We start from the raw sequence: 27,609 nt of genomic DNA, 5'->3' as shown, positions 1-27,609 counted from the left end.
CCCTCTCTCTATATTTAAGGCCTTGTCACAGAGGTGTTGTTTCTGTGTGTGCCTACGTGTGTCTCTCTGTGTCTGTGTGCCTATGTGTGTATCTCTCTGTCTGTGTTATCTCTCTGTGTGTCTCTCTCTGTGTGCCTATGTATGCATCTCTGTTTTATCTCTCTCTGTGTGCCTACGTGTGTATATAAAAAAAAAATTATGAAAAAAAATATTACGAATAAACAACTAAAATAAATGAAAAAACTAAATAAAATTGGTTTCATTTATTTTATTTCTGCTGCCGTCACGAAAGCTTCCAGATCAAGTTGAAGCGAGAGAATTCAAACAAAGGCCTTCAGGCGAGGGCAGGAGGCGAGGCCCCGCGTGGCTCGGCCCCGCGTTGTAATGTCCCAACCTTGACATGGATTCCCATACTCGCTGCGACTCAATTGACATCCCTACGAGAGAGAGGCTCGACCTTGGTAAACAACAACCACCACGATGAAAATCTCTCACCTCAGATTTCAACGGCAGCTTTCCGTTACCTCGCGACGTTTTGGCGGCAGCAGGATGTGACGTAATATTCACTTCCGGGGTACAAGACACGCCCCCAGCGAGCGGGGCTGGGTAACTGAATAACTTATTCGAGAATTGAAGCTTTCGTCAACTGCAGGAATGACTCAACTCGTTGTACACTCATTGGCTCTTTCGGTAAAGTCACGTGTCGAGGGATGATGGGGCGTGGGTGCTGAACCCGTCGCAATAAAAAAACAAACTCGCGACGGCTTTTAACGAATATATGTTAATTTTATTTCATTTCTTTACCGAAATAACCAATGAGCAATTCCTGCAGTCACCAAAGCTTAGATCCTAGATTATGTTAATGAGCCGCCTGTCACTGGGCGAAGCTTTGCCCAAATAAGGATTGTACCGGAACAGACATCGGTGGTGACCAAGCAGGGGTGACATGACGTCACTAGCGAGGCGCACCGCCCCCCTTGGTGTTTCACACCGATGAGGTAATGCTTAGTGGTGACGTCAGAGAGCGGGGGTCAGAGTTCAAGTTTTGCGTATCGGGACCGTCCATAAATGACGTCACGCGATTTTTGCCGATTTTTGACCCCCCCCTCGTCACACAGCGTCACAAAGTCAGACCCCCCTCAAATATGACGTCACAAAGCTCTGCCCCCCAACCCCCCCCCAAAAAAACTACCTTCAAATCGCTTTAAACTATTGTCATTGTAGTGCGTATTTAATGTGGCGCTGCACTCTGATGTTGTAGGAGAGAACATTTATTAAAAAGGAGGCTTTGGAAAGAGCCTGTCCATAAATGACGTCACGCACCTATTGGGGGGGGGGGGGGTCAGACATTTGTGACGATGTGTGACGAGGGGGGGTGGGGGTTGAGAAATGTGACATGACATCAAAATGCGCAACTTTAAATAAATATAGACAACACGTTTTACTTATAATTGTTTTTTTACCCTTCTATCTGGCAACAAAACTGACACCTTTTACAAGGAGTCATGTTTGCATAGACCGCAATACCTGCAGTCATAATACAAACAAAAGAACATAACTCTGATAATGTGCACTGTCCTTGAAGTTGATTGGTCCACACCCGAGACAGCTTTCCTTGGTTTTTTAACCTTCTATCTGGCAACAAGAAGGGTAAAAACAATTATCATATTTTTACTGGCAAATGAGGTTCCAATGGTGTAAATGCTTACCCCGAGCTCTCATACTCTGATGGTGCATTGTCTTTGAGTTGTGCGCCTTTTGGCGTCATCTGGTCCAACCCATGTGAGACGAGGCTCAAAGGAAAGATGTCTCGGGTGTGGACCAATCAACTTCAAGGACAGTGCATACATTATCAGAGTTATGTTTTTTGTTTGCATTATGACTGCAGGTATTGTGGTCTATGCAAACATGACTCCTTGTAAAAAGGTGTCAGTTTTGTTGCCAGATAGAAGGGTAAAAAAACAATTATCGTATTTTTACTGGCAAATGAGGTTCCAATGACGTTCTACTTAATTAAAGACTTTTCAATAAAAGTTTTCTCCTACAACATCAGAGTGCAGCGTCACATTAAATACGCACTACAATGACGATAGTTTAAAACGATTTGAAGCATGTTTTATATTATTGGGGAAGGGGGGGGGGCAGAGTTGTGTGACGTAATATTTGAGGAGTGTTTGACTTTCAGTGACGCCGTGTGACGAGGGTGGGGGGGTCAAAAATCGTCCAAAATCGCGTTGTCATTTATGGACGGCCCCCATGACCAGTGGATTTTTTTTTGCGGTCCTGAACCGCCCCTACATCGACTCAGCCTCAAATGCGTACCCGGTGCAGTGTGCGAACATCGCCACCCGCTAACAGCACTTGCCCCAATAGTCTGTGAAGGCTATACCGGGGGGATCTTTGTAAGTACACACACACGTGACCGATTACACAGGTTAAAGGTCTCTACACAAGTTGCGGTGAAAGTTCACAAATTCACGTGTCTGGTTTATTGTGTTTGGTTACAATTATTCAAAACTCGTAAATTACAGGGCGTTTCAGAAGGGTGGACCGCATCTGCTTTGAAATTGGGTGTTATGTCATTTCTGTACGATTCCAATAATTTTCGATTTAAAGCTTTCGTGACTGCAGGGATTCATCTTCTTGGTTCTTTCGGTGAAGTCACGTAGAAGGGAAATAATAAAAAATAAAACATAAAAAAATTCTCACGTTTCGGCCACAATGCAAGCAGCCATCCTCAGGTGACAGACCTGCTTGCGTTGTGGCCGAAACGTCGTAATAATTATTATTTTATTTTTATTATTTCCCTTCTACGTGACTTTACCGAAAGAACCAAGAAGATGATCCCAATCATTTTTACACGCTTCTATTTAACTCACTTTGTCTGTTGTATCCTCAAAGACGAAATCTTGTAACTCAAATTTTACACTTTCCAATGTGCTATCGACTGCAATCTTGGTATAGCGATGTCATACTGATGACAACACGATGTTATATCATAACAAAATCCTAAACATATATATTTCAACATTTTACACGCTTTTATTTAACTTATTGTATGTGTTGTATCTATAAATTTTGTAAATCAATTTCAACCGTATTCCCAATATCGTATCGAATGCAAACTTCGTATAGGTGTGTCATACTGATGACAATACTATATTCTATCATTAAAAATAAAAAAATAATTTAAACAATCTTTTTTACGTCTAATTGTCCACGCTCAACTGACGTTGCCTGTAAATCACCACGGTCCCTTACGTCACAGCAAGCATCGAGGAGCCACGCCCAGGGGCGGGGCATGTGGAAGGAGGGGAGGGGCGATGAGGGAAGGTGGCTGGAGGAGAGGCAGCTTCGATAGTACATGTCATTAAAGCGTGTTTTTAAAAAAAGTATTTTAAAATATTTTATATTAACTCAGTGTCTGTTGTTGTATCATCAAATATTGTAACTCAATTTTAACCCACTTCCCAATGTGGTATCGACTGCAGACTTGGTATACTTATGTCATACTGATGACAATACTATATTCTATCATACAATATAAAAAAACATTTAAACATTATTTTTCATATGTTATGTTTCGGCTTGGGTCTAATTGTCCACGGTCAACTGACTTTGGCTGTAATTCGCCATGGTTCCTTACGCTATGGCAAGAATCAGGGCCATTTCCTGGAGACGTGGAGTTCTGCCAATACAAATAAAACATGCTTCAAATTGCTTTAAACTATTGTCATTGTAGTGCGTATTTAATGTGGCGCTGCACTGATGTTGTAGGAGAAAACTTTTATTAAAAAGTCGATTTAATTCAGTAGAACGTGTTGTCTATATTTATTTAAAGTTGCGCATGTTGATGTGACGTCATATTTCTCAACCCCCACACCCCCTCGTCACACATCGTCACAAATGTCTGACCCCCCCAGGTGCATGACGTCATTTATGGACGGCCCCTTTCCAACGATTTCATAAAAGCGTGTTTTAAAAAAAAAAATTCTTAATTACTTATTTATAGTCAAAATCGCCAAATTTGCGGAGCTTCGCTGCAAGTACAGGGAGAGACGAGAGGTGAGGCAGCGACGCACTCAGCCTCCTCTCCGATTGCGCAACCCCTCAGACACTGGATGGAACGCGGCGAGTAAGGGCGTGCGTGTTACTATCTCAGCATGTCACCAATGGAATGTTTGTAGACCCGTTCATTCCATGTCCTCGCCTTCCATAGTCCGGGTAACTTAGTTCAAGTACAGTAGAACCTCTGGTCACGACCCTAATTCGTTCCATAACTTTGGTCTCAACCCGATTTGGTCGTGACTCGAACATAATTTCCCCATTGGATTGTATGTAAATACGATTAATCCGTTCCAGACTCCTACTAACTGTATATACATATTTTTTTAAAAGATTTTTAAGTACAAAAATAATTAACTATGCCATAGAATTCAGTGTAATAATAAACTAAATGTAAAAACATTGCATAACACTGAGAAATCCTTGAACAGAGAAAACTAACATTGCCGCGACAAGGCTTAAAATCGTTCAACAAGATTACTGTTTCGTCTGCTACATCAGTCGGTCGATTCTGAGAGAGAGAATATTCGTATGAGCAATTCATGTTTCTATTGAAAGTAATTTAACAGTAATATTTGGGTACAGTAATGTTTTTGGAAGCATTCACCGTAATATCGTATGAACGTTTACTTCACCGCATCATCGTATGAATGATGCGAGAAGAGATTAACAGGTTCTTATGTTAGCGATTTACGTACTCGGCGCTTTCGCTCTCTAAATTATGGCTTGAATGAGAGGGGAGGGGTATGGCTACACTCACACAATTTATATCTTCCTAGGAATCTTATATAGCAAAAGTTATATACATAACTGTTACGCTTTGTGTAATTCAACAACAAAAATGGCGCGGAAGGGGAAATCGGCCGCGGCAGGGTTTGATCGCCACCTGAGTATGTGTTCGTGACCAGATTAAAAAATGTTTTAAATGTTTTGGTCGGAACCCAATTTGGTCGTGGTCAGAAGCGTTCGTGACCACAGGTTCTTCTGTATGTGTATAAAGATACGTAGGCTCGCTGGTCTCGTTATGAAACTGCAATGAAAAAGCACCAGGGGAGGCAGCTATCACATCTGCCTCACTAAAGGGGGCGTGTCAGACACGCCCCCCCTTGGTGAGGCCACGCCCCCGGTGCCCCCCCTCTCACTGACCTCACCGCATGTCACTGGCTCCCATCCATTGGGTTCAGTGTTAATTACCGAGGCTCACAAAGCCAGACTCAGGCTCCCATAGGCTTCAGTGTCAATCACTGAGCCTCACAGGGCCAGACTCAGGCTCCCATAGGCTTCAGTGTTAATCACTGAGGCTCACAGAGCCAGACATATGCTCCCATAGGGTCCAGTGTTAATAACTGAAGCTCACAGAGCCAGAATAAGGCTCCCATAGGGTTCGTGTTAATCACCGAGGCTCACAGAGCCAGACTAAGGCTCCCCCCATAGGCTTCAGTGTGAATCACTGAGGCTCACAGAGCCAGACAAAGGCTCTCAAAGGGTTCAGTGTGAATCACCGAGGCTCCTGGTGAGATATCTACCCAACCCACGGATCCACCAAGACTGGCCGCTCTTACCCTGCAGGTTGAACCTAGGATTTCAATGTTCTACTTCACATTATTTTCATTAAAGGCCTGTGACAAAGGTGCATCTACTGGGAGCGACATCATCTCAAGCTTACACATCTACCGGGTCTCCATTTGACTTTGTATTGTCTAGGAAGTCCACCCACACCTCCACTTCCACAAACTGCTGTGAGTTGCCTCGCTCTGCCTCACAGTCAGAATTACCCTCCTGCTTCACGTTGCCTCCATCGATGTGAAGGTCCCATTCTGGAGTCGAATTTTCATCTTCACATTTTACCTTCACTTCTTCGCTCTTCACCGTCACCTCTTCACATTTCACAATCACCTCTTCAAATTCCGCCTTGATACCTTTAAAAGTGCCCAAGCTGGGATTTTCTTCCGGTACTTGTTTCATAAAGGGTTTGTCTCCTGTGTGTCTTACAAGATCAGTTACCTGTGAAAATGCCTTCCCACACATACTGCACTTGAAGGGTTTCTCTCTTGTGTGTGTTCTATGGTGTTTTGCAATATATCGCGCATGTGAAAATGCCTTCCCACACACACTGCACTTGAAGGGTTTCTCTCCTGTGTGTGTTCTCTGGTGTGTTGCAAGATCAGATGACTGTGAATATGCCTTCCCACACACACTGCACTTGAAGGGTTTCTCTCCCGTGTGTGTTCTCTGGTGTCTTTTAAGAGTTGATGAATCTGAAAACGCCATCTCGCACATAGTGCACTTGAAGGGTTTCTCTCCCGTGTGTTTTCTCTGGTGTCTTTGAAAAGTTGATAAATATACAAACGCCATCTCGCACATAGTGCACTTGAAGGGCATCTCTCCCGTGTGTTTTCTCTGGTGTCTATGAAAACTTGATGGATCTGCAAACGCCATTCCACACAGAGTGCACTTGAAGGGTTTCTCTCCTGTGTGTGTTCTCTGGTGTGTTGCAAGATTAGGTGAATGTGAAAATGCCTTCCCACACACTCTGCACTTGAAGGGTTTCTCTCCCGTGTGTGTTCTCTGGTGTCTTTGAAAAGTTGATAAATGTGCAAACGCCATCTCACACAGAGTACACTTGAAGGGCTTCTCTCCCGTGTGTTTTCTCTGGTGTCTTTGAAGAGTTGATGAATCTGCAAACGCCATCTCACACAGAGTGCACTTGAAGGGTTTCTCTCCCGTGTGTTTTTTCTGGTGCTGTGTCAAACTTCCAGTCCGATCCGTGCTGTATGCACGCTGGTCCCATTGTTGCCTTGCCGTACCGAGCCGCGCTGACTGCCTGTGCTCCATCAGACCAATTCTGCAGAGGAAGCGACAGCTGCAGACAGAAAATACCATCTACACGTCAGTATCGAGGCACAGAGGAATGAATATACGCATATATATGTACACAATCTTGATTTGAAGCTTTCATGACTGCAGGAATCCATACTCTTTGGTTCTTTCGGTAAAGTCACGTAGGTAGAAATAACATAAATGACGTTTCGAACGCAACACAAGCGTTCGTCTTCGGGTGAAAATCGCGAAAGCCTAGATGTCTGCTGTGATTTATTTTAATACATGCTTTTATTTAACTCACTCTGATTTCGTACGTTTGCCCACTGGCAAAGAAATGATCAGTGTATAATTTTAATGGTAAGTTTATTTGAACAGTGAGAGCCAGAATAACAACAAAATCCAGAAAAACACATGTCAAAAATGTTATAAATTGATTTGCATGTTAATGAGGGAAATAAGTATTTGACCCCCCCCCTCAATCAGAAAGATTTCTGGCTCCCAGGTGTTTTTTATACAGGTAACGAGCTGAGATTAGGAGCACACTCTTAAAGGGAGTGCTCCTAATCTCAGCTTGTTACTTGTATAAAAGACACCTGTTCACAGAAGCAAGCAATCAATCAGATTCCAAATTCTTCACCATGGCCAAGACCAAAGAGCTCTCCAAGGATGTCAGGGACAAGATTGTAAACCTACACAAGACCATCGCCAAGCAGCTTGGTGAAACAGTTGGTAACACACTATGCCGTGAAGGACTGAAATCCTGTCGTGCCCGCAAGGTCCCCCTGCTCAAGAAAGCACATAAACATGCCCGTCTGAAGTTTGCCAATGAACATCTGAATGATTCAGGGGACAACTGGGTGAAAGTGTTGTGGTCAGATGAGACCAAAATGAAGCTCTTTGGCATCAACTCTACTCGCCGTGTTTGGAGGAGGAGGAATGCTGCCTATGACCCCAAGAACACCATCCCCACCGTCAAACATGGAGGTGGAAACATTATGCTTTGGGGGTGTTTTTCTTCTAAGGGGACAGGACAACTTCACCGCATCAAATGGACGATGGACGGGGCCATGTACCGTCAAATCTTGGGTGAGAACCTACCTCCCTCAGCCAGGGCATTGAAAATTGGTCGTGGATGGGTATTCCAGCATGACAATGACCCAAAACACATGGCCAAGGCAACAAAGGAGTGGCTCAAGAAGAAGCACATTAAGGTCCTAGAGTGGCTCAGCCAGTCTCCAGACCTTCATCCCATAGAAAATCTGTGGAGGGAGCTGAAGGTTCGAGTTGCCAAACGTCAGCCTCGAAACCTTTATGACTTGGAGAAGATCTACAAAGAGGTGTGGGAAAAAATCCCTCCTGAGATGTGTGTAAATCTGGTGGCCAACTACAAGCAACGTCTGACCTCTGTGATTGCCAACAAGGGTTTTGCCACCAAGTACTAAGTCATGTTTTGCAGAGGGGTCAATTACTTATTTTTTTTCCCCTCACTATATTTTTTTTCGCTCACTATACTATATTCTATCATTAAATTAAAAATGTTTAAACAATCTTTTTTACATGTTTAGTTTCGGCTTTAGTTTAATTGTCCACGATAAACTGACGTTGGCTGTAATTGACCACGGTCACTTACGTTATGGCAAGCCCCGGGGCCACTTCCTGGAGTCGTGGAGTTCTTCCATTACTAGTACATTTCATTAAAGCGTGTTTTTAAAATAGTTTTTTAAAAAATATTACTTATTTTATTTCTATCTACGTGACTTTACCGAAAGAACCAAAGAGTATATATAAACACAGTAACACATGACTAACACGTCTATATGTATTCATATATTCATGATAGAGTTAAAAAGTTACCCAAATTCATCACACGGGCTGTTATCGCGCACTATGAGAGGGAAAATGGTCCTACACATTCCTGGAAGCCTTCGTATCTTCAAAATGAATGTTAACCCAAAACTCCAAGCACACAATTTTGGCTGTCTGGCTACGAAATTAATATTTATAAGAGCTAAATTCAGCTGACATAGCAAATGGTGTTGAAAATACTACTACTTGTGTTATGCATAAATTCATGTTCAATCGCAACTTAAGAGGTGTGAAGCCAGGCTTTCCTTGAATGCTGGGATGAACAGATCTAACGTCAGCTGCATGTGTGCTGTGTCAACTTCCTGACTGTTGCCATTATCATAAAGAGTTCCAGATGAAAACAAAAAAGAAACCATTGTTTTCATATAACCTCCGTGTTCATTAGAGTTAATAGACTTTACTGCAAACACAAACTTGACACTGCCACACACTGTCGTGTTAAACAGGTGGTGGCGTGTCCAGAACCATGCCTGGCCACACACCTTCATCTGCTCAGTATTAATGTTTCAGTTTAATTTGTTAGGTCTTAGCTTTACTTCATGGATTCGCCCGAGACTTGGATTCTTGTCTTGAAAGAATCCACGGCCTATGCGGAGGGTGGGGGGTGCGTGACGTCAGCAGACGCTGCCGCATGCGGGTGACATCACAGACGTGAGGTCACCGCTCACTTGCCGTACAAAATATATCCATTATTGCGCCCCCCCCCCCCCCCCCCAAAATGCAAAAGTCAATTTTTATACTTTTTGCATTGTGTACAATCTGGAAGCTACCCACATGCCAAATTTAAAGTTTGTTGCATGTCGGAACGTATGCTAAACATTTCGAACAGACACATTCACAAATTTCCCTTTTATATATAGATAACCCCATAAGCTATGTGGCTCTTGACTCGGGGGCAAACGCAACAAACAAAAACGTGAACAAGAAACATCTTAAAGTGACTACACGCAACAAAAAAATCCAGGAAAAAACAGCAAAAAAAACACCGCATTTCAACTCTGTATGCAGAAAATCCCAGTGGGATTGCAAGTCAACAAAAACAACCATAGGACAATTTAGATTAAAGTTATCAGGCTAACTGTGTCCTACAAAAAACAAACATGGCTAAACCAAAACGTTTTCAATGCTTCCTCACTCCAAATAATTCAGGATCAAATCAACATGGCTGAGTGTGCGTGTCTCCCTCTCTCTCCGTGGTGGCGTGGATTTTCCTCCGGATGCCGCTCCACATTTAAGAGTGAACATCAGCACGAGTTTAGAGCCTTTGACCGATAGTCATTTCCACACGTTGACAAAGCCCACCTTTGTTGTGTGGGCAGGTCGCTTCTGAAAACAAGAGCGGACGCTTGTGTTGCGCCCGAAACGTCGTGATTTATTTTATTTTCTACCTATGTGACTCTACCGAAAGAACCAAAGCGTATGGATTCCTGCACTCACGATCATAAGAGCGGTATAGCAGCTCAAGCGGGCTTGGCCTGGTTACATAAAATAAAAACCGAAAGAGTCCTCGTGTTGTAGTATTTCCTGCAGTCACGAAAGCTCCAAATCACTCATCGCCATGCTCATTTCTCTACCCCCCCCCCCTCTCTCTCAGCCCCCTTTTCTCGCTATTTAAGGTCTCAACACAGGTGTTGTTTCTGTGTGTGCCTATGTGTGTGTCTCTGTGTGTCTGTGTTATCTCTCTCTGTGTGCCTATGTCTGTCTCGCTCTGTGTGCCTATGTGTGTGTCTCTCTCTGTATGTGCTTTCTCTCTGTGTGCCTGTGTGTGTGTCTCTCTCTCTCTGTGTGTTATCTCTCTGCTTATGTGTCTCTCTCTGTGTGTCTGTGTTATCTCTCTCTGCTTGTGTGTATGTGTCTGTGTGTCTCCGTGTCTGTGTTTAGTTCTCGCTCTCAAATGTATCAATCTTTGGAAGAACGTTAATATACCAGGTGGGGAGTTGACTGTTATCTTAGCCGACTCTCTGTGTTGTATTGCATTGTAGTTATAAGTTTATTTAATTTTGTACCTACATAACTTTACCGAAAAAACCAAAGAGTATAGTTCAAGTTTACAAGCTTTGCTTTCTCATTCATTTGTACCTGATGGTGATTGCTCGTGTTGCAAAGGAAACGTCGTATGCTATTACTTAATTTATTTTTTCTTCCTACGTGACTTTACCGAAAGAACCAAAGAGTATAGTTCAAGTTTACAAGCTTTGCTTTAAATTTCGATTGCAAGCTTTGCTTTCTCATTCATTTGTACCTGATGGTGATTGCTCGTGTTGCAAAGGAAACGTCGTATGCTATTACTTATTTTTTCTTCCTACATGACTTTACCGAAAAAAACAAAGAGTATGGATTCCTGCACTCACGAAAGCTTCAAATCATAAGAGCGGTACAGCAGCTCAAGTGGGCTTGGCCTGGTTACATAAAATAAAAACCGAAAGTGTCCTCGTGTTGTAGTATTTCCTGCAGTCACGAAAGCTCCAAATCTCTCATTGCCATGCTCATTTCTCTACCCCCCCCCCTCTCTCTCAGCCCCCTTCTCTCTCTATTTAAGGCCTTGTCACAGAGGTGTTGATTATGTGTGTGCCTATGTGTGTGTCTCTGTGTCTGTGTGCCTATGTGTGTATCTCTCTGTCTCCGTGTTATCTCTCTCTGTCTCTCTCTCTCTGTGCATATGTGTCTCTCTCAGTGTGCCTATGTGTGCCTCTTCTTGGTTCTTTCGGTAAAGTCACGTAGAAGGAAAATAATAAAATAATAAAAACAAAACATAATAAAATAATTCTCACGACGTTTTGGCCACAACGCAAGCAGCCGTCCTCAGGTTCTTTTTATTACTTCCCTTCTACGTGACTTTACCGAAAGAACCAAGAAGATGAATCCCTGCAGTCACGAAAGCTTTAAATCGAAATTTACGTGTGCCTTTCTGTCTGTTTTATCTCTCTGTGTGCCTATGTGTGTATCTCTAAAAAAAATACATTTAGTTGTTTTTTCATTTTTTTATGAAAAAAAATGTGTATTAAAAAAATATTATGAAAAAACAACTAAAATAAATGAAAAAACTAAATTAAATTGGTTGTTTCTTCATTTATTTTATTTCTGCTGCCGTCACGAAACCGTCCAGATCAAGTTGAAGCGAGAGAATTCAAACAAAGGCCTTCAGGCGAGGGCAGGAGGCGAGGCCCCGCGTGGCTAGGCCCCGCGTTGTAATGTCCCAACCTGGACATGGATTCCCATTCTCGCTGCGACTCAATTGACATCCACACGAGAGAGAGAGAGGCTCGACCTTGGTAAACAACAACAACCACAACAACCACCACAACAACAACCACGATTCTAGATTTGAAGCTTTCGTGACTGCAAGGATTCATATTCTTAGGTTTTTTCGGTAAAGTCACGTAGGTAAAACATTAAAATTAATGAAAAATAAAATATTTTACTTTCATTAATTTTAATGTTTTACCTACGTGACTTTACCGAAAAAACCTAAGAATAAACCACCACGATGAAAATCTCTCACCTCAGATTTCAACGGTAGCTTCTCGTTACCTCGCGACGTTATGGCGGCAGCAGGATGTGACGTAATATTCACTTCCGGGGTACAAGACACGCCCCCAACGAGCGGTGCTGGGTAACTGAATAACTTATTCGAGAATTGAAGCTTTCGTCAACTGCAGGAATGACTCAACTCGTTGTACACTCATTGGCTCTTTCGGTAAAGTCACGCGTCGAGGGATGATGGGGCATGGGTGCTCAACCCGTCGCAATAAAAAAACAAACTCGCGACGGCTTTTATCGAATATATTACGTTAATTTTATTTTTATTTAATTTCTTTACCGAAATAACCAATGAGCAATTCCTGCAGTCACCAAAGCTTAGTTCCTAGATTATGTTAATGAGCCGCCAGTCACTGGGCGTAGCTTTGCCCAAATAAGGATTGTACCGGAACAGACATCGGCAGTGACCAAGCAGGGGTGACATGACGTCACTAGCGAGGCGCACCGCCCCCCAGGAGTTTCACGCTGATGAGGTAACGCTTAGTGGTGACGTCAGAGAACGGGGGTCAGAGTTCAAGTTTTGCGTATCGGGACCGTCCATAAATGACGTCACGCGATTTTGGCCGATTTTTGACCCCCCCCTCGTCACAAAGTCAGACCCCCCTCAAATATGACGTCACAAAGCTCTGCCCCCCAACCCCCCCCCAAAAAAACTACCTTCAAATCGCTTTAAACTATTGTCATTGTAGTGCGTATTTAATGTGGCGCTGCACTCTGATGTTGTAGGAGAGAACATTTATTAATAAGTGTAACCCGTAAAAACAAAGCTTTTCACTATAAATCCTTTATATGCGTGGCGGCTAGAGTCCTCTCGTCCTCTGGCTTGAGATGGCTGCCACCTATGGGTCAGATGATTGTCTGCCAGTATTAAGCAATTGGTAATTAAATATTTAATTTGTTTTTCCTAAACAGTGTAAAATTTTGAAAAAAATATTTCACGAACATTAATTGTCTCGCACAACGAGTCTGTGTGCAAAATGTCAGCTCGATTGGATCACGGGAAGTGGGTTAAAAAACGAGCGAAAAATTTGCACGGTCGTAAGCAAGCAAGCAAGCGCGCAAGCGAACTTAATATAAGCATAACCAGTAAAAACAAAGTTTTTCACTATAATTCCTTTATATGCGTGGCGGCTAGAGTCCTCTCGTCCTCTGGCTTGAGATGGCTGCCACCTATGGGTCAGATGATTGTCTGCCACCATTAAGCAATTGATAATTACATATTTAATTTGTTTTCCCTAAACAGTGCAAAATTTGATTTTTTTTTCACGAAAATTAATTGTCACATACAACGAGTCAGTGTGGAAAATGTCAGCTCGATTGGATAACGGGGAGTGGGTTAAAAAACGAGCTAAAGATTTGCACGGTCCTAAGCAAGCAAGCGAACTTAATATAAAGGATTTAAAAATATATTCGCCTGTGGAGGACGCGGGGATCGATCCCGCGACCTTTGGCATGGGAAGCGAGGGCGCTACCAACTGCGCTACTCCGCCACGGCCTGTGGAGGGGTTACGCTCTGGGCTCTTACACTCTGACGTTCAGCCAAAGCCATGAATGCGTTCAATTTGAATATATGTAAAATACATTTTTTTGCCTAAAAAGTGTAAAATTTTGGGAATTTTTTTCCACGAACAATAATTGTCTGGCACAACGAGTCTGTGTGGAAAATGTCAGCTCGATTGGATCACGGGAAGTGGGTTAAAAAACGACCGAAAAATTTGCACGGTCCTAAGCAAGCAAGCAAGCACGCGAACTTAATATAAAGGATTTAAAAAGGAGGCTTTGGAAAGGGCCTGTCCATAAATGACGTCACGCACCTATGGGGGGGGGTCAGACATTTGTGACGATGTGTGACGAGGGAGGGGTGGGGGTTGAGAAATGTGACATGACATCAAAATGCGCAACTTTAAATAAATATAGACAACACGTTATACTTATGATAATTGTTTTTAACCCTTCTGTAATGCGGGCGTGGACGACCTTCCGGAGGTGACGTCATGGGGGGAGGAGTTACGTCACGTGGGGAGAGAGTGCAGGTCTATAAGGGGAGAAACCGGAAGCAGTAGGGAGTGATCGGAGACTGGGAAAGTGTGAGGCCACGCAGGGCGGAGTGGGGAAGAGAGAGAGTGGCGAGATCGCCACACACACACACACCCCGAGGATCGGCACCGTCAGCCAACGGTGACCGACCCCGGGGCTGGAGGAGCAGCGAGGAGACTGCAGAGAGAGCAGCGGGTCTGCAAGGGTGGAGTTCGGCAGCGGGGGTCTGCGCGACGAGACAGCAGCGGGTCTGCAAGGAGGGAAGTGGGCTATGTGAGCGACAGCAGCCTGGGGCTGCAGAGCGAAGAGTATATAGGGGAGTGCTGTGAAGTGGGCTACGTGAGCGATAGCTGCCTGGGGCTGCAGAGCGAAGAGTAAAGGGGAGTGCCGTGAGGGAAAAGAGATCGAACCCAAATAAAGGACACAGGACAGAGAGAAGCGTCCGAGTCTTTTATTACACTTCTATCTGGCAACAAAACTGACCTTTTTACAAGGAGTCATGTTTGCATAGACCACAATACCTGCAGTCATAATGAAAACAAAAATATAACTCTGATAATGTGCACTGTCCTTGAAGTTGATTGGTCCACACCCGAGACAGCTTTCCTTGGTTTTTTAACCTTCTATCTGGCAACAAGAAGGGTAAAACCAATTATCATATTTTACTGGCAAATGAGGTTCCAATGGTGTAAATGCTTACCCCGAGCTCTCATACTCTGATGGTGCATTGTCTTTGAGTTGTGCACCTTTTGGCGTCATCTGGTCCAACCCATGTGAGACTAGGCTCAAAGGAAAGCTGTGACGCGGGTGGGAAGGTCAAAAATCGTCCAAAATCGCGTGACGTCATTTATGGACGGCCCCCATAACCAGTGGCGATTTTTTTTAACCAGTCCTGAGCCGCCCCTACATCGACTCAGCCTCAAATGCGTACCCGGTGCGGTGTGCGAACATCGCCACCTGCTAACAGCACTTGCCCCAATAGTCTGTGAAGGCTATACGGGGGGGGGGTCTTTGTATGTACACACACACGTGGCCGATTACACAGATTAAAGGTCTCGACACACGTTGCAGTGAAAGTTCACAAATTCACGTGTCTGGTTTATTGTTTGGTTACAATTATTCAAAACTCGTAAATTACACGGCGTTTCAGAAGGGTGGACAGCATCTGCTTTGAAATTGGGTGTTATGTCATTTCTGTAAGATTCCAATCATTTTCGATTTAAAGCTTTCGTGACTGCAGGGATTCATCTTCTTGGTTCTTTCGGTAAAGTCACATAGAAGGGAAATAATAAAATAATAAAAATTAAACACTATAAAATAAAATTCTCACGTTTCGGCCACAACGCAAGCAGCCGTCCCCTCAGGTGACAGACCTGCTTGCGTTGTGGCCGAAACGTCGTGAGAATTATTTTATTTTTATTATTTCCCTTCTACGTGACTTTACCGAAAGGACCAAGAAGATGATCGCAATCATTTTTAAATCCTTTATATTAAGTTCACTTGCTTGCTTGCGCGCTTACGGCCGTGCAAATCTTTCGGTCGTTTTTTAACCCACTTCCCGTGATCCAATCGAGCTGACATTTTGCATATAATCTTAATTTTGGAGCTTTCGTGACTGCAGGAATTATTCTTTGGTTCTTTCGGTTAAGTCACGTCTAAAGATAAAACAATAAATTAAAATAATAGACGTGACTTAACCGAAAGAACCAAAGAATATTTTGCACAGACTCGTTGTGCGTGACAATTTATTTTCGTGAAATTTTTTTCCCAAAATTTTCCACTTTTTAGGAAAAAAAAATGTCACTAACACAATCATATATTTTTCCTAAACATAGAAAATTTTTCAAAAAAAGAACAAAAATGTACAATATAAACAATCATACAAAAACTGAAAACCTTATAATGCTTATATACGACTTTCCTTATATTTAATTTGAAATACCAATGTGATAAAAATGAAACTCTTACTCAAGAAAAACAGAAATGAATAATAAAATGAAACCGATGCCACGCATATAAAGGATTTATAGTGAAAAACTTTGTTTTTACAGGTTAATTTTTTACACGTTTCTATTTAACTCACTTCGTCTGTTGTATCCTCAAAAACAAAATCTTGTAACTCAAATTTTACACACTTCCCAATGTGCTATGAACTGCAAACTTGGTATAGCGAGCTGAGTCAAACTGATGACAACACGATATTATATCATTAAAAAAATCCAAAACATATATTTTTTACATTTTACACGCTTTTATTTAACTTACTGTATGTGTTGTATCCAAAAATCTTTTAACTCAATTTCAACCGTATTCCCAATGTATCGAATGCAAACGTCGTATAGGTATGTCATACTGATGACAATACTATATTCTATCATTAAAAAACAAATATTTTTAAACAATCTTTTTAACGGCTCGAATTGTCCCCGCTCAACTGACGTTGCCTGTAAATCACCACGGTCCCTTACGTCACGGCAAGCCTCGGGGAGATACGCCCAGGGGCGGGGCATGTGGAAGGAGGGGAGTTGCGATGGGGGAAGGGGGCAGCTCGGACAGTACATTTCATTAAACAGAGCCAGATGAAGGCTCCAATAGGGTTCAGTGTGAATCACTGAGGCTCCTGGTGAGATATCTACCCTACTAACAGACCCTGCAGGTTGAACCTAATATTTGTGACAAAGGTGCATCTATTGGGAGCGACATCGTCAAGCTTACACATCTACCGGGTCTCCATTTGACTTTGTATTGTCTAGGAAGTCCACCCACACCTCCACTTCCACAAACTGCTGTGAGTTGCCTCCCTCTACATCACAGTCAGAATTCCCCTCCTGCTTCACGTTGCCTCCATCGATGTGAAGGTCCCATTTTGGAGTCAAATCTTCATCTTCACATTTTACCTTCACTTCTTCGCTCTTCACCGTCACCTCTTCACATTTCACAATCACTTCTTCAAATTCTGCCTTGATACCTTTAAAAGTGCCCAAGCTGGGATTTTCTTCCGGTACTTGTTTCATGAGGGATGGGCTCCTTACGGCACTTTGACTTTCACAAGCTGATTTCAGACTCCACTCCTTGTGGATTTTCTGATGCGTCTGTGTTCTCTGGTGTTCTTTAAGACCTTGTGACCGTGCAAACGCCTTCCCGCACAGAGTGCACTTGAAGGGTTTCTCTCCTGTGTGTGTTATCTGGTGTATTCGACAATTTGATGGACGTGCAAACGCCATTCCACACACACTGCACTTGAAGGGTTTCACTCCTGTGTGTGTTCTCTGGTGTTTTGTAAGATAAGATGACTGTGAAAATGCCTTCCCACACACACTGCACTTGAAGGGTTTCTCTCCTGTGTGTGTTCTCTGGTGTTGTGCAAGATGTTGCGTAAGATTTTGTGACTGTGAAAATGCCTTCCCACACACACTGCACTTGAAGGGTTTCTCTCCTGTGTGTGTTCTCTGGTGTTTTGTAAGATCAGATGAATGTGAAAATGCCTTCCCACACACACTGCACTTCAAGGGTTTCTCTCCCGTGTGTTTTTTCTGGTGCTGTGTCAAACTTCCAGTCCGAACCGTGATGTATGCACGCTGGTCCCATTGTTGCCTTGCCGTACCGAGCCGCGCTGACTGCCTGTGTTCCATCAGACCAATTCTGCAGAGGAAGCGTCAGAGCAAGCGACAGCTGCAGACAGAAAATGGGAAAATGTCAAAACTGGGTGGTTTTTAACTTTTGCCGACAAAACTGGATCCCAAATGTCAAAACTGGGTGCACCCTGGGTGGCCAAAAACTTGAGTTTTGGACACTCAGGGTGCACCCAGTTTTGACATTTGTCAAATACACTTGATAATTGTATACTAGCACAGTGTGCCAGCACCCCATTCATCCAAACACTTGGTATTTGTATACTGGCACACTGTGCCAGCACCCCATTCATCTAAACACTTGGTATTAGTATGCTGGCAGTGTGCCAGCACCATATAACTACACACACTTGATATTTGTACGCTGGCACAGTGTGCCAGCACCCCAACAACCAACATTTCAAGCTACGGCTCGGACTCGGAAGTGAGTTTGGGGCGGGCTTGCGACCAGGCGGGCGCACTGCCACCTTGCGTGATGACCTAGACTAGTGACTCGCGTCAATACCAAACTTTTGGATTGTTGGTTGATGCTACGCGCTACTGTACACCCTTAAATTTGCCATGCATTCGACCATAGCCCGCCAAACGACCAAGCACAGAGACAAAGGCGACGTCCTTGGGAGATGGACCAGCCTGCTTGACGCTCCTGACCATGGTCCCAATGGTGCGGAACCAACCAACGAATGCGCATCTCGTTGATTGGTCAATCCTTTGGCCCACCGTTACGGTGATTGGCGGAAATATTGTGTGAAAAATCAAATTGCTGGCAATGAAAATAGACATTGTCTCGTGAAAAATTGAAAGTAGACGTAGAAACGTGATTTTTCACAAGCATTTTTCACGAAACAGGTGGAGGAACGGCTCACATTCGAATGGCAACCCTCCACCCCAAGAAGACTTTTACCACGCGCCGCGAGGCCATCCACGGCATCCAAGACTTTGCTTTGCAACAAGGCAAGCGCGCGGTCCTTGACCTCAAGCGAAGCGGCGGACGGCACGTTGCCATCGTCTGCTCTAGTTCAACACCTTGTTCCTTCAAGGTGAAGCTGACGAAGCTCACGGGGGAACGACGCGGCTTCCGCGTCTCGGCGCTGTGCACGGATCACCACGGCTGCACGGGCACTACCAAGATCACGCAGCGCCAAGTGGAGGCGAACACGACAGCCCGTTCGGCCTTTCGCGCCAACCCCCGTACCTCCGCACCGACTGTCATTGCCCAGGTCGCCGACGTTGCTCGCGTCATTGTCCCGACCCGGATGATGTACCGCGCCAAGGACACGTGCATCGCGGCGAACGAGAGTGCGGCCCATGCAGGCTTCGAGTTCATCAACTCGCTGGTGGAGACGTTCGGCAAGCTCAAAGCGACGACCTGCAGTGTGCGAGAAGACGCGGGCATCTTCTGGGGTGCGTTCATCTGCAACCCGATCGCACGCTCGTTGCAGCCAAGTCTTCAACGCGTCGTCGGCATCGACGGGTCGCACATGAAGGCGCGCGCCTACAACGGAACCATGCTCGTCCTCGTTGGGCGCGACGGCAACAACCGCAACGTCCTTCTCGCCGTGGCGCTGGTGCCGTCCGAGACGGCAGCGGCCTACGACTGGTTTCTCAACTGCTGCACGACCAACGACATCGAGCTCGACGGCACGCCGGTCTTCTGCGATCGTGGCACGGGCATCCTAGCCTCCGACTGGAAGGACCTCATGCTCATCCACTGCACGCGGCATTTGATCTGCAACGGCGTGGACAACATCGGCTCCGCGTTCACGCCTGACCTCCAAGGCATCATCTACAATGCCCAAGGGTGCGCCTCCGAGGCCGCGTTCCGCAGCTCCTTGGGCTGCTTGGGCGTAGCTCTGCCTGCGGCGGCCACGTACTACAACAAGATCGACCCCCACACGTGGGCGCTCTACCCGCACCTGCACACGACGCCATTGTACGGCTGGCGCACGACGAACTTTGTGGAGTCCACGAACAGCGAGGCCCTGCCGGCTCGCGAGATGGACCCCTTCCACTTCCTCATGCACCACATGGAAGACATGATGACGACGGCCTTTGCCCACCGCAGCGACGCCGAGAAGTGGGCCGCTCAAGGGCGTGTCATTACGCCGTACGCTCAAGGACTCATCGACGCTCAGCAGGCGTTGGCCCCGAGGTACAAGATCTACGAGAGTACCTCGACGCGTGCATACGTCAAGAATCCAGACGCCTACGCCTCTGCCAAGCGCCGAGTCGATCTCAGCTCTCGGTCGTGCACGTGCGGGTACATGAAGCAGATGGGCTTGCCGTGTCGGCACTACATTCGTGCCCTCATGGCGTTTGGGCGGATGCCCGAGCTCTACGACGCATGTGCGGTGTGTTACCAAGTCTCTGCCATCAACACGACATGGACCTCGGTTGCCGGTATCGAGCTGCCCATTGCCGAGGAGCTGCAACGCGACAACACCATGATGCCACCTCCTCGCCAGAAGAAGGCTGGCCGCCTGAAGAAGCGTCGGATTCGCAACCGTGGCGAAGGTGGCCCATTGGGCCTCACGCGGTGCTCCTTCTGTCGCGCCAAGGGCCACAACAAGTGCTCTTGCCCGTCGAAGTAGTTATATATATGTAACAAACATGTTTTGTTCTAAGTGTGCAGCACCATACTTCTCGACGCAAACACTATCTACCGTTGTTCTACTGTAGTAGGTGTAGCATGCAAGCTGGCACACTGTACCAGTATACAAATGGCAAGTTCGTGTATGTTCGCGAGCTGAAAGTGTTACTGTAGTTGCAAGCTGGCACACTGTGCCAGTATACATATGGCAAGTAAGTGTTACTGTAGTAGCGAGCTGGCACACTGTGCCAGTATACAAACGGCAAGTAAGCGAGCTGGCACACTGTGCCAGTATGCAAACGGGAAGTTTGTGGTGCAAGGTATGGAACATGAGCCACGAGAAACATCATTTGGAATGCTCTAAATCTGTGGCGACATATGGATGAATAACGCAAGGACCTAAACGTGTACAAAATGATACATTAAATCGTACACCTTCACCCAGTTTTGACATTTGTCCACATTGAACATCACCCAGTTTTGTCATATCAAAAAGCACCACCCTGTTTTGCCTGTCGTTTTCCAAGACCACCCAGTTTTGACATTTGGGATCCAGTTTTGTCGGCAAAAGTTAAAAACCACCCAGTTTTGACATTTTCCCGACAGAAAATACCATCTACACGTCAGTATTGAGGCACAGAGGAATGAATATACGCATATATATGTACACAATCTTAATTTGAAGCTTTCATGACTGCAAGAATCCATACTCTATGTGGTTCTTTCGGTAAAGTCACGTAGGTAAAAATAACATAAATGACGTTTCGAACACAACACAAGCATTCGTCTTGGGGTGAAAATCGCGATAGCTGAGATGTTCTTGCGTGATTTATTTTAATACACGCTTTCATTTAACTCACTCTGTCTGTTGTTGTTGTCATTGTTGTCGTTGTTGTATCCTCAAATCTTGTAACTCCATTTTAACCCACTTCCCAATGTGGTATCGACTGCAAACTTGGTATACTTATGCCATACTGATGCCAATACTATATTATATCATTAAATAAAAACATTTTAAACAATCTTTTGTACATGTTATGTTTTGGCTTGGGTCTAATTGTCCACGGTAAACTGGCATTGGCTGTAACTGACCACGGTCGCTTGTGTTACGACAAGCCTCGGGGCCACTTCCTGGAGTCGTGGAGTTTTTCCATTACTAGTACATTTTATAAAAGCGTGTTTTAAATTTTTTTTTAAATATTACTTCTTTTATTTCTACCTACGTGACTTTACCGAAAGAACCAAAGAGTATATATAAACACAGTCACACATGAATAACACGTCTATACGCATTCATATATTCATGACAGAGTTAAAAAGTTTCCCAAATTCATCACACGGGCTGTTATGGCGCACTATGAGAGGGCAAATGGTCATAAACATTCCTGGAAGCCGTCGTATCTTCAAAATGAATGTTAACCCAAAACTCCAAGCACACAATTTCGGCTGTCTGGCTGCAAAATGAATATTCATGAGAGCTAAATTCAGCTGACATAGCAAAGGGTGTTGAAAATAATACTACTTGTGTTATGCATGAATTCATGTTAAATCGCAACTTAGAGGTGTGAAGCCAGGCTCAGATTTCCTTGAATGCTGGGATGAACAGATCTAACGTCAGCTGCATGTGTGCTGTGTCAACTTCCTGACTGCTTCCATTCTCATAGAGTTCCAGATAAAAACAAAAAACATAAACCATTGTTTTCATATAACCTCCGTTTTCAATATAATTAATAGACTTTACTGCAAACACAAACTTGACACTGCCGTGTTAAACAGGTGGTGGCGTGTCCAGAACCATGCCTGGCCCCACACCTTCATCTGCTCAGTATTAATATTTCAGTTTCATTTATTTATTTCAGTTTCATTTATTAGATACTAGCTTTACTACCTGGCTTCGCCCGAGACTTGGACTCTTGTCTTGAATGAATCCACGGCCTACGCGGAGGATGGGGGGTGGGGGATGCGTAACGTCAGGATCCACACTACGTGACGCTGCCGCATGCGGGTGACATAACAGACGTGAGGTCACCGCTCACTTGCCGTGCAAAATATATCCATTATTGCGCCCCCCCAGAAAAATGCAAAAGTCCATTTTTATACTTTTTGCATTGTGTACAGTCTGGAAGGTACCCACATGCCAAATTTTAAGTTTGTTGCGTGTCGGAAAGTATGCTAAACATTTCGAACAGATACACATTCACAAATTTCCCTTTTATATAAAGATAACCCCGTGAGCCATGCGGCTCTTGACTCGGGGGCAAACGCAACAAACAAAAACGTGAACAAGAAAAATCTTAAAGTGACTACACGCAACAGAAAAATCCAGGATAAAAAACTGCAGAAAAAACACCGCATTTCAACGCTGTATGCAGAAAATCCCAGTGGGATGCAAGTCAACAAAAACAGCCATAGGACAATTTAGATTAAAGTTATCAGGCTAACAGTGTACTACAAAAAACAAACATGGCTAAACCAAGTTTTCAATGCTTCCTCACTCCACCAAATAATTCAGGATCAAATCAACATGGCTGAGTTTGCGTGTCTCCCTCTCTCTGTGGTGGCGTGGATTTTCCTCCAGATCGCCCTCCACATTTAAGAGTGAATATGAGCACGCGTTTAGAGCCTTTGACCGATATTCATTTCCACACGTTGACAAAGCCCACCTTTGTTGTGTGGGCAGGTCGCTTCTAAAAACAAGAACGGACGCTTGTGTTGCGCCCGAAACGTCGTGATTTATTTTATTTTCTACCTACGTGACTCTACCGAAAGAACCAAAGAGTATGGATTCCTGCACTCACGAAAGCTTCAAATCATAAGAGCGGTACAGCAACTCAAGTAGGCTTGGCCTGGTTACATAAAATAAAAACTTAAAGTGTCCTCGTGTTGTAGTATTTCCTGCAGTCACGAAAGCTCCAAATCTCTCATTGCCATGCTCATTTCTTTCCCCCCCCCCCCCCCTCTGCCTCAGCCCCCTTCTCTCTCTATTTAAGGCCTTAACACAGGTGTTGTTTCTGTGTGTGCCTATGTGTGTCTCTGTGTCTGTGTTATTTCTCTCCGTGTGCCTGTGTGTCTGTGTCTCTCTGTGTCTGTGTTATCTCTCTCTGTGTGCCTATGTGTGTGTCTCTGTGTGCCTATGTGTATGTCTCTCTCTGTGTGCCTCTGTGTATCTCTCTCTCCGTGTGCCTATGTGTGTGTGTCTATGTGTGTCTCTCTCTGTCTCTTTGTTATCTCTGTGTGCCTATGTGTGTCTCTCTCTCTCTCATTGTGTCTCTCTCTGTGTGCCTATGTGTGTGTCTGTCTTCGTGTTATCTCTCTCTGTGTACCTATCTGTGTGTGTGTCTCTCTGTGCGTCTTTGTGGTGTCTCTCTCTGTGTGTGTCTCTCTCTCTGTGTGCCTATGTGTCTCGCTGTGTGCCTATGTGTGTGTCTCTGTCTGTGTTATCTCTCTGTGTGCCTGTATGTGCTTTCTCTCTGTGTGCATGTGTGTGTGTCTCTCTCTCTCTGTGTGTTATCTCTCTGCTTATGTGTCTCTCTCTGTGTGTCTGTGTTATCTCTCTCTGCTTGTGTGTATGTGTCTGTGTGTCTCCGTGTCTGTGTTGAGTTCTCTCTCTCAAATTTAGCAATCTTTGGAAGAACGTTAATAAACCAGGTGGGGAGTTGACTTATCTTATCCGACTCTCTGTGTTGTATTGCATTGTAGTTCTAAGTTTATTTAATTTTATACCTACGTAACTTTACCGAAAGAACCAAAGAGTATAGTTCAAGTTTACAAGCTTTGCTTTCTCATTCATTTGTACCCGATGGTGATTGCTCGTGTTGCAAAGGAAACGTCGTATGCTATTACTTAATTAATGTTTTCTTTCTACGTGACTTTACCGAAAGAACCAAATAGTATGGATCCCTGCACTCACGAAGCTCCAGACCAAGTTTAAACGAGATAATTCTTTGTTTTTTTCGGTAAAGTCACGTAGGTAGAACTAAAATATGAAAAAAACAACTCAATTAAATTGGTTGTTTCTTCATTTATTGTATTTCTCCTGCCCTCACGAAAGCTTCCAGATCAAGTTGAAGCGAGAGAATTCAAGCAAAGGCCTTCAGGCGAGGGCAGGAGGCGAGGCCCCGCGTTGCTAGGCCCCACGTTGCATGGATTCCCATACTCGCTGCGACTCAATTGATATCCCTACGAGAGCGAGGCTCTACCTTGGTAAACAACAACAACCACAACAACCACAACAACCACCACAACCACCACCACCACCACGATGAAAATCTCTCACCTCGGATTTCATCGGCAGCTTCTCGTTACCTCGCTACGTTATGGCGGCAGCAGGATGTGACGTAATATTCACTTCCGGGGTACAAGACACGGCCCCAACGAGCGGGGCTGGGTAACTGAATAACTTATTCGAGAATTGAAGCTTTCGTCAACTGCAGGAATGACTCAACTCGTTGTACACTCATTGGCTCTTTCGGTAAAGTCACGCGTCGAGGGATGATGGGGCGTGGGTGCTGAACCCGTCGCAATAAAAAACAAACTCGCGACGGCTTTTAACGAATATATTATGTTAATTTTATTTAATTTCTTTACCGAAATAACCAATGAGCAATTCCTGCAGTCACCAAAGCTTAGATCCTAGATTATGTTAATGAGCCGCCAGTCACTGGGCGTAGCTTTGCCCAAATAAGGATTGTACGGGTCAGACATCGACGGTGACCAAGCAGGGGTGACATGACGTCACTAGCGAGGCGCACCGCCCCCCTTGGTGTTTCACACCGATGAGGTAATGCTTAGTGGTGACGTCAGAGAACGGGGGTCAGAGTTCCAGTTTTGCGTATTGGGGCCGTTCATAAATGACGTCACGTTATTTTGGCCGAATTTTGACCCCCCTCACCCCCTCGTCACACAGCGTCACATAAAGTCAGACCCCCCTCAAATATGACGTCACAAAGCTCTGCCCCCCAACCCCCCCCCAAAAAAACTACCTTCAAATCGCTTTAAACTATTGTCATTGTAGTGCGTATTTAATGTGGCGCTGCACTCTGATGTTGTAGGAGAGAACATTTATTAAAAAGGAGGCTTTGGAAAGAGCCTGTCCATAAATGACGTCACGCACCTATTGGGGGGGGGGGGGGTCAGACATTTGTGACGATGTGTGACGAGGGGGGGTGGGGGTTGAGAAATGTGACATGACATCAAAATGCGCAACTTTAAATAAATATAGACAACACGTTTTACTTATAATTGTTTTTTACCCTTCTATCTGGCAACAAAACTGACACCTTTTACAAGGAGTCATGTTTGCATAGACCGCAATACCTGCAGTCATAATACAAACAAAAGAACATAACTCTGATAATGTGCACTGTCCTTGAAGTTGATTGGTCCACACCCGAGACAGCTTTCCTTGGTTTTTTAACCTTCTATCTGGCAACAAGAAGGGTAAAAACAATTATCATATTTTTACTGGCAAATGAGGTTCCAATGGTGTAAATGCTTACCCCGAGCTCTCATACTCTGATGGTGCATTGTCTTTGAGTTGTGCGCCTTTTGGCGTCATCTGGTCCAACCCATGTGAGACGAGGCTCAAAGGAAAGATGTCTCGGGTGTGGACCAATCAACTTCAAGGACAGTGCATACATTATCAGAGTTATGTTTTTTGTTTGCATTATGACTGCAGGTATTGTGGTCTATGCAAACATGACTCCTTGTAAAAAGGTGTCAGTTTTGTTGCCAGATAGAAGGGTAAAAAAACAATTATCGTATTTTTACTGGCAAATGAGGTTCCAATGACGTTCTACTTAATTAAAGACTTTTCAATAAAAGTTTTCTCCTACACATCAGAGTGCAGCGTCACATTAAATACGCACTACAATGACGATAGTTTAAAACGATTTGAAGCATGTTTTATATTATTGGGGAAGGGGGGGGGCAGAGTTGTGTGACGTAATATTTGAGGAGTGTTTGACTTTCAGTGACGCCGTGTGACGAGGGTGGGGGGGTCAAAAATCGTCCAAAATCGCGTTGTCATTTATGGACGGCCCCCATGACCAGTGGATTTTTTTTTGCGGTCCTGAACCGCCCCTACATCGACTCAGCCTCAAATGCGTACCCGGTGCAGTGTGCGAACATCGCCACCCGCTAACAGCACTTGCCCCAATAGTCTGTGAAGGCTATACCGGGGGGATCTTTGTAAGTACACACACACGTGACCGATTACACAGGTTAAAGGTCTCTACACAAGTTGCGGTGAAAGTTCACAAATTCACGTGTCTGGTTTATTGTGTTTGGTTACAATTATTCAAAACTCGTAAATTACAGGGCGTTTCAGAAGGGTGGACCGCATCTGCTTTGAAATTGGGTGTTATGTCATTTCTGTACGATTCCAATAATTTTCGATTTAAAGCTTTCGTGACTGCAGGGATTCATCTTCTTGGTTCTTTCGGTGAAGTCACGTAGAAGGGAAATAATAAAAAATAAAACATAAAAAAATTCTCACGTTTCGGCCACAATGCAAGCAGCCATCCTCAGGTGACAGACCTGCTTGCGTTGTGGCCGAAACGTCGTAATAATTATTATTTTATTTTTATTTATTTCCCTTCTACGTGACTTTACCGAAAGAACCAAGAAGATGATCCCAATCATTTTTACACGCTTCTATTTAACTCACTTTGTCTGTTGTATCCTCAAAGACGAAATCTTGTAACTCAAATTTTACACTTTCCAATGTGCTATCGACTGCAATCTTGGTATAGCGATGTCATACTGATGACAACACGATGTTATATCATAACAAAATCCTAAACATATATATTTCAACATTTTACACGCTTTTATTTAACTTATTGTATGTGTTGTATCTATAAATTTTGTAAATCAATTTCAACCGTATTCCCAATATCGTATCGAATGCAAACTTCGTATAGGTGTGGTCATACTGATGACAATACTATATTCTATCATTAAAAATAAAAAAATAATTTAAACAATCTTTTTTACGTCTAATTGTCCACGCTCAACTGACGTTGCCTGTAAATCACCACGGTCCCTTACGTCACA

At 44.3% G+C, this 27,609-nt stretch overlaps 2 protein-coding genes across 3 annotated transcripts in view; both read right to left on the bottom strand.

The window, feature by feature from the left end:
- Nucleotides 1-24,856, bottom strand: part of LOC133363067 (zinc finger protein 208-like) — a 49,735-nt gene extending 24,879 nt beyond the window's left edge. The window contains exons 1-4 of the mRNA XM_061582077.1: nucleotides 24,830-24,856; nucleotides 22,442-22,488; nucleotides 5,732-6,928; nucleotides 496-643 (exon numbers count right to left, since the gene is read on the bottom strand). Coding sequence (XP_061438061.1) covers nucleotides 496-643; nucleotides 5,732-6,928; nucleotides 22,442-22,488; nucleotides 24,830-24,841 — 1,404 coding nt within the window. The 5' untranslated portion in view covers nucleotides 24,842-24,856. The remainder of the gene's footprint in view (nucleotides 1-495; nucleotides 644-5,731; nucleotides 6,929-22,441; nucleotides 22,489-24,829) is intronic.
- On the bottom strand, nucleotides 15,739-22,413 carry LOC133363012 (zinc finger protein ZFP2-like). Of its 2 annotated transcripts, none has more exons than XM_061582018.1 (2): nucleotides 19,159-22,413; nucleotides 15,739-17,973 (listed from the first exon to the last, which is right to left on the bottom strand). In XM_061582018.1, the coding sequence occupies exon 2, from the start codon at nucleotides 17,961-17,963 to the stop codon at nucleotides 17,043-17,045; it is 921 nt and encodes a 306-aa protein (XP_061438002.1). In that variant the 5' UTR covers nucleotides 17,964-17,973; nucleotides 19,159-22,413; the 3' UTR covers nucleotides 15,739-17,042. The 2 variants fall into 2 exon arrangements, with proteins under 2 accessions (XP_061438002.1, XP_061438003.1); XM_061582019.1 differs by having other exon boundaries at nucleotides 15,739-18,026; nucleotides 21,165-22,413.
- Nucleotides 24,857-27,609: the final 2,753 nt, after the last annotated feature.

Source organism: Lethenteron reissneri, unplaced genomic scaffold, assembly GCF_015708825.2.
Source record: "Lethenteron reissneri isolate LAM-NWPU_2019-01 unplaced genomic scaffold, ASM1570882v1 scaffold_1639, whole genome shotgun sequence".
Lineage (NCBI taxonomy): Eukaryota > Metazoa > Chordata > Hyperoartia > Petromyzontiformes > Petromyzontidae > Lethenteron > Lethenteron reissneri.
Note: the sequence above shows the minus strand (reverse complement) of the source record. Positions and strands in the feature narration are given on the sequence as shown.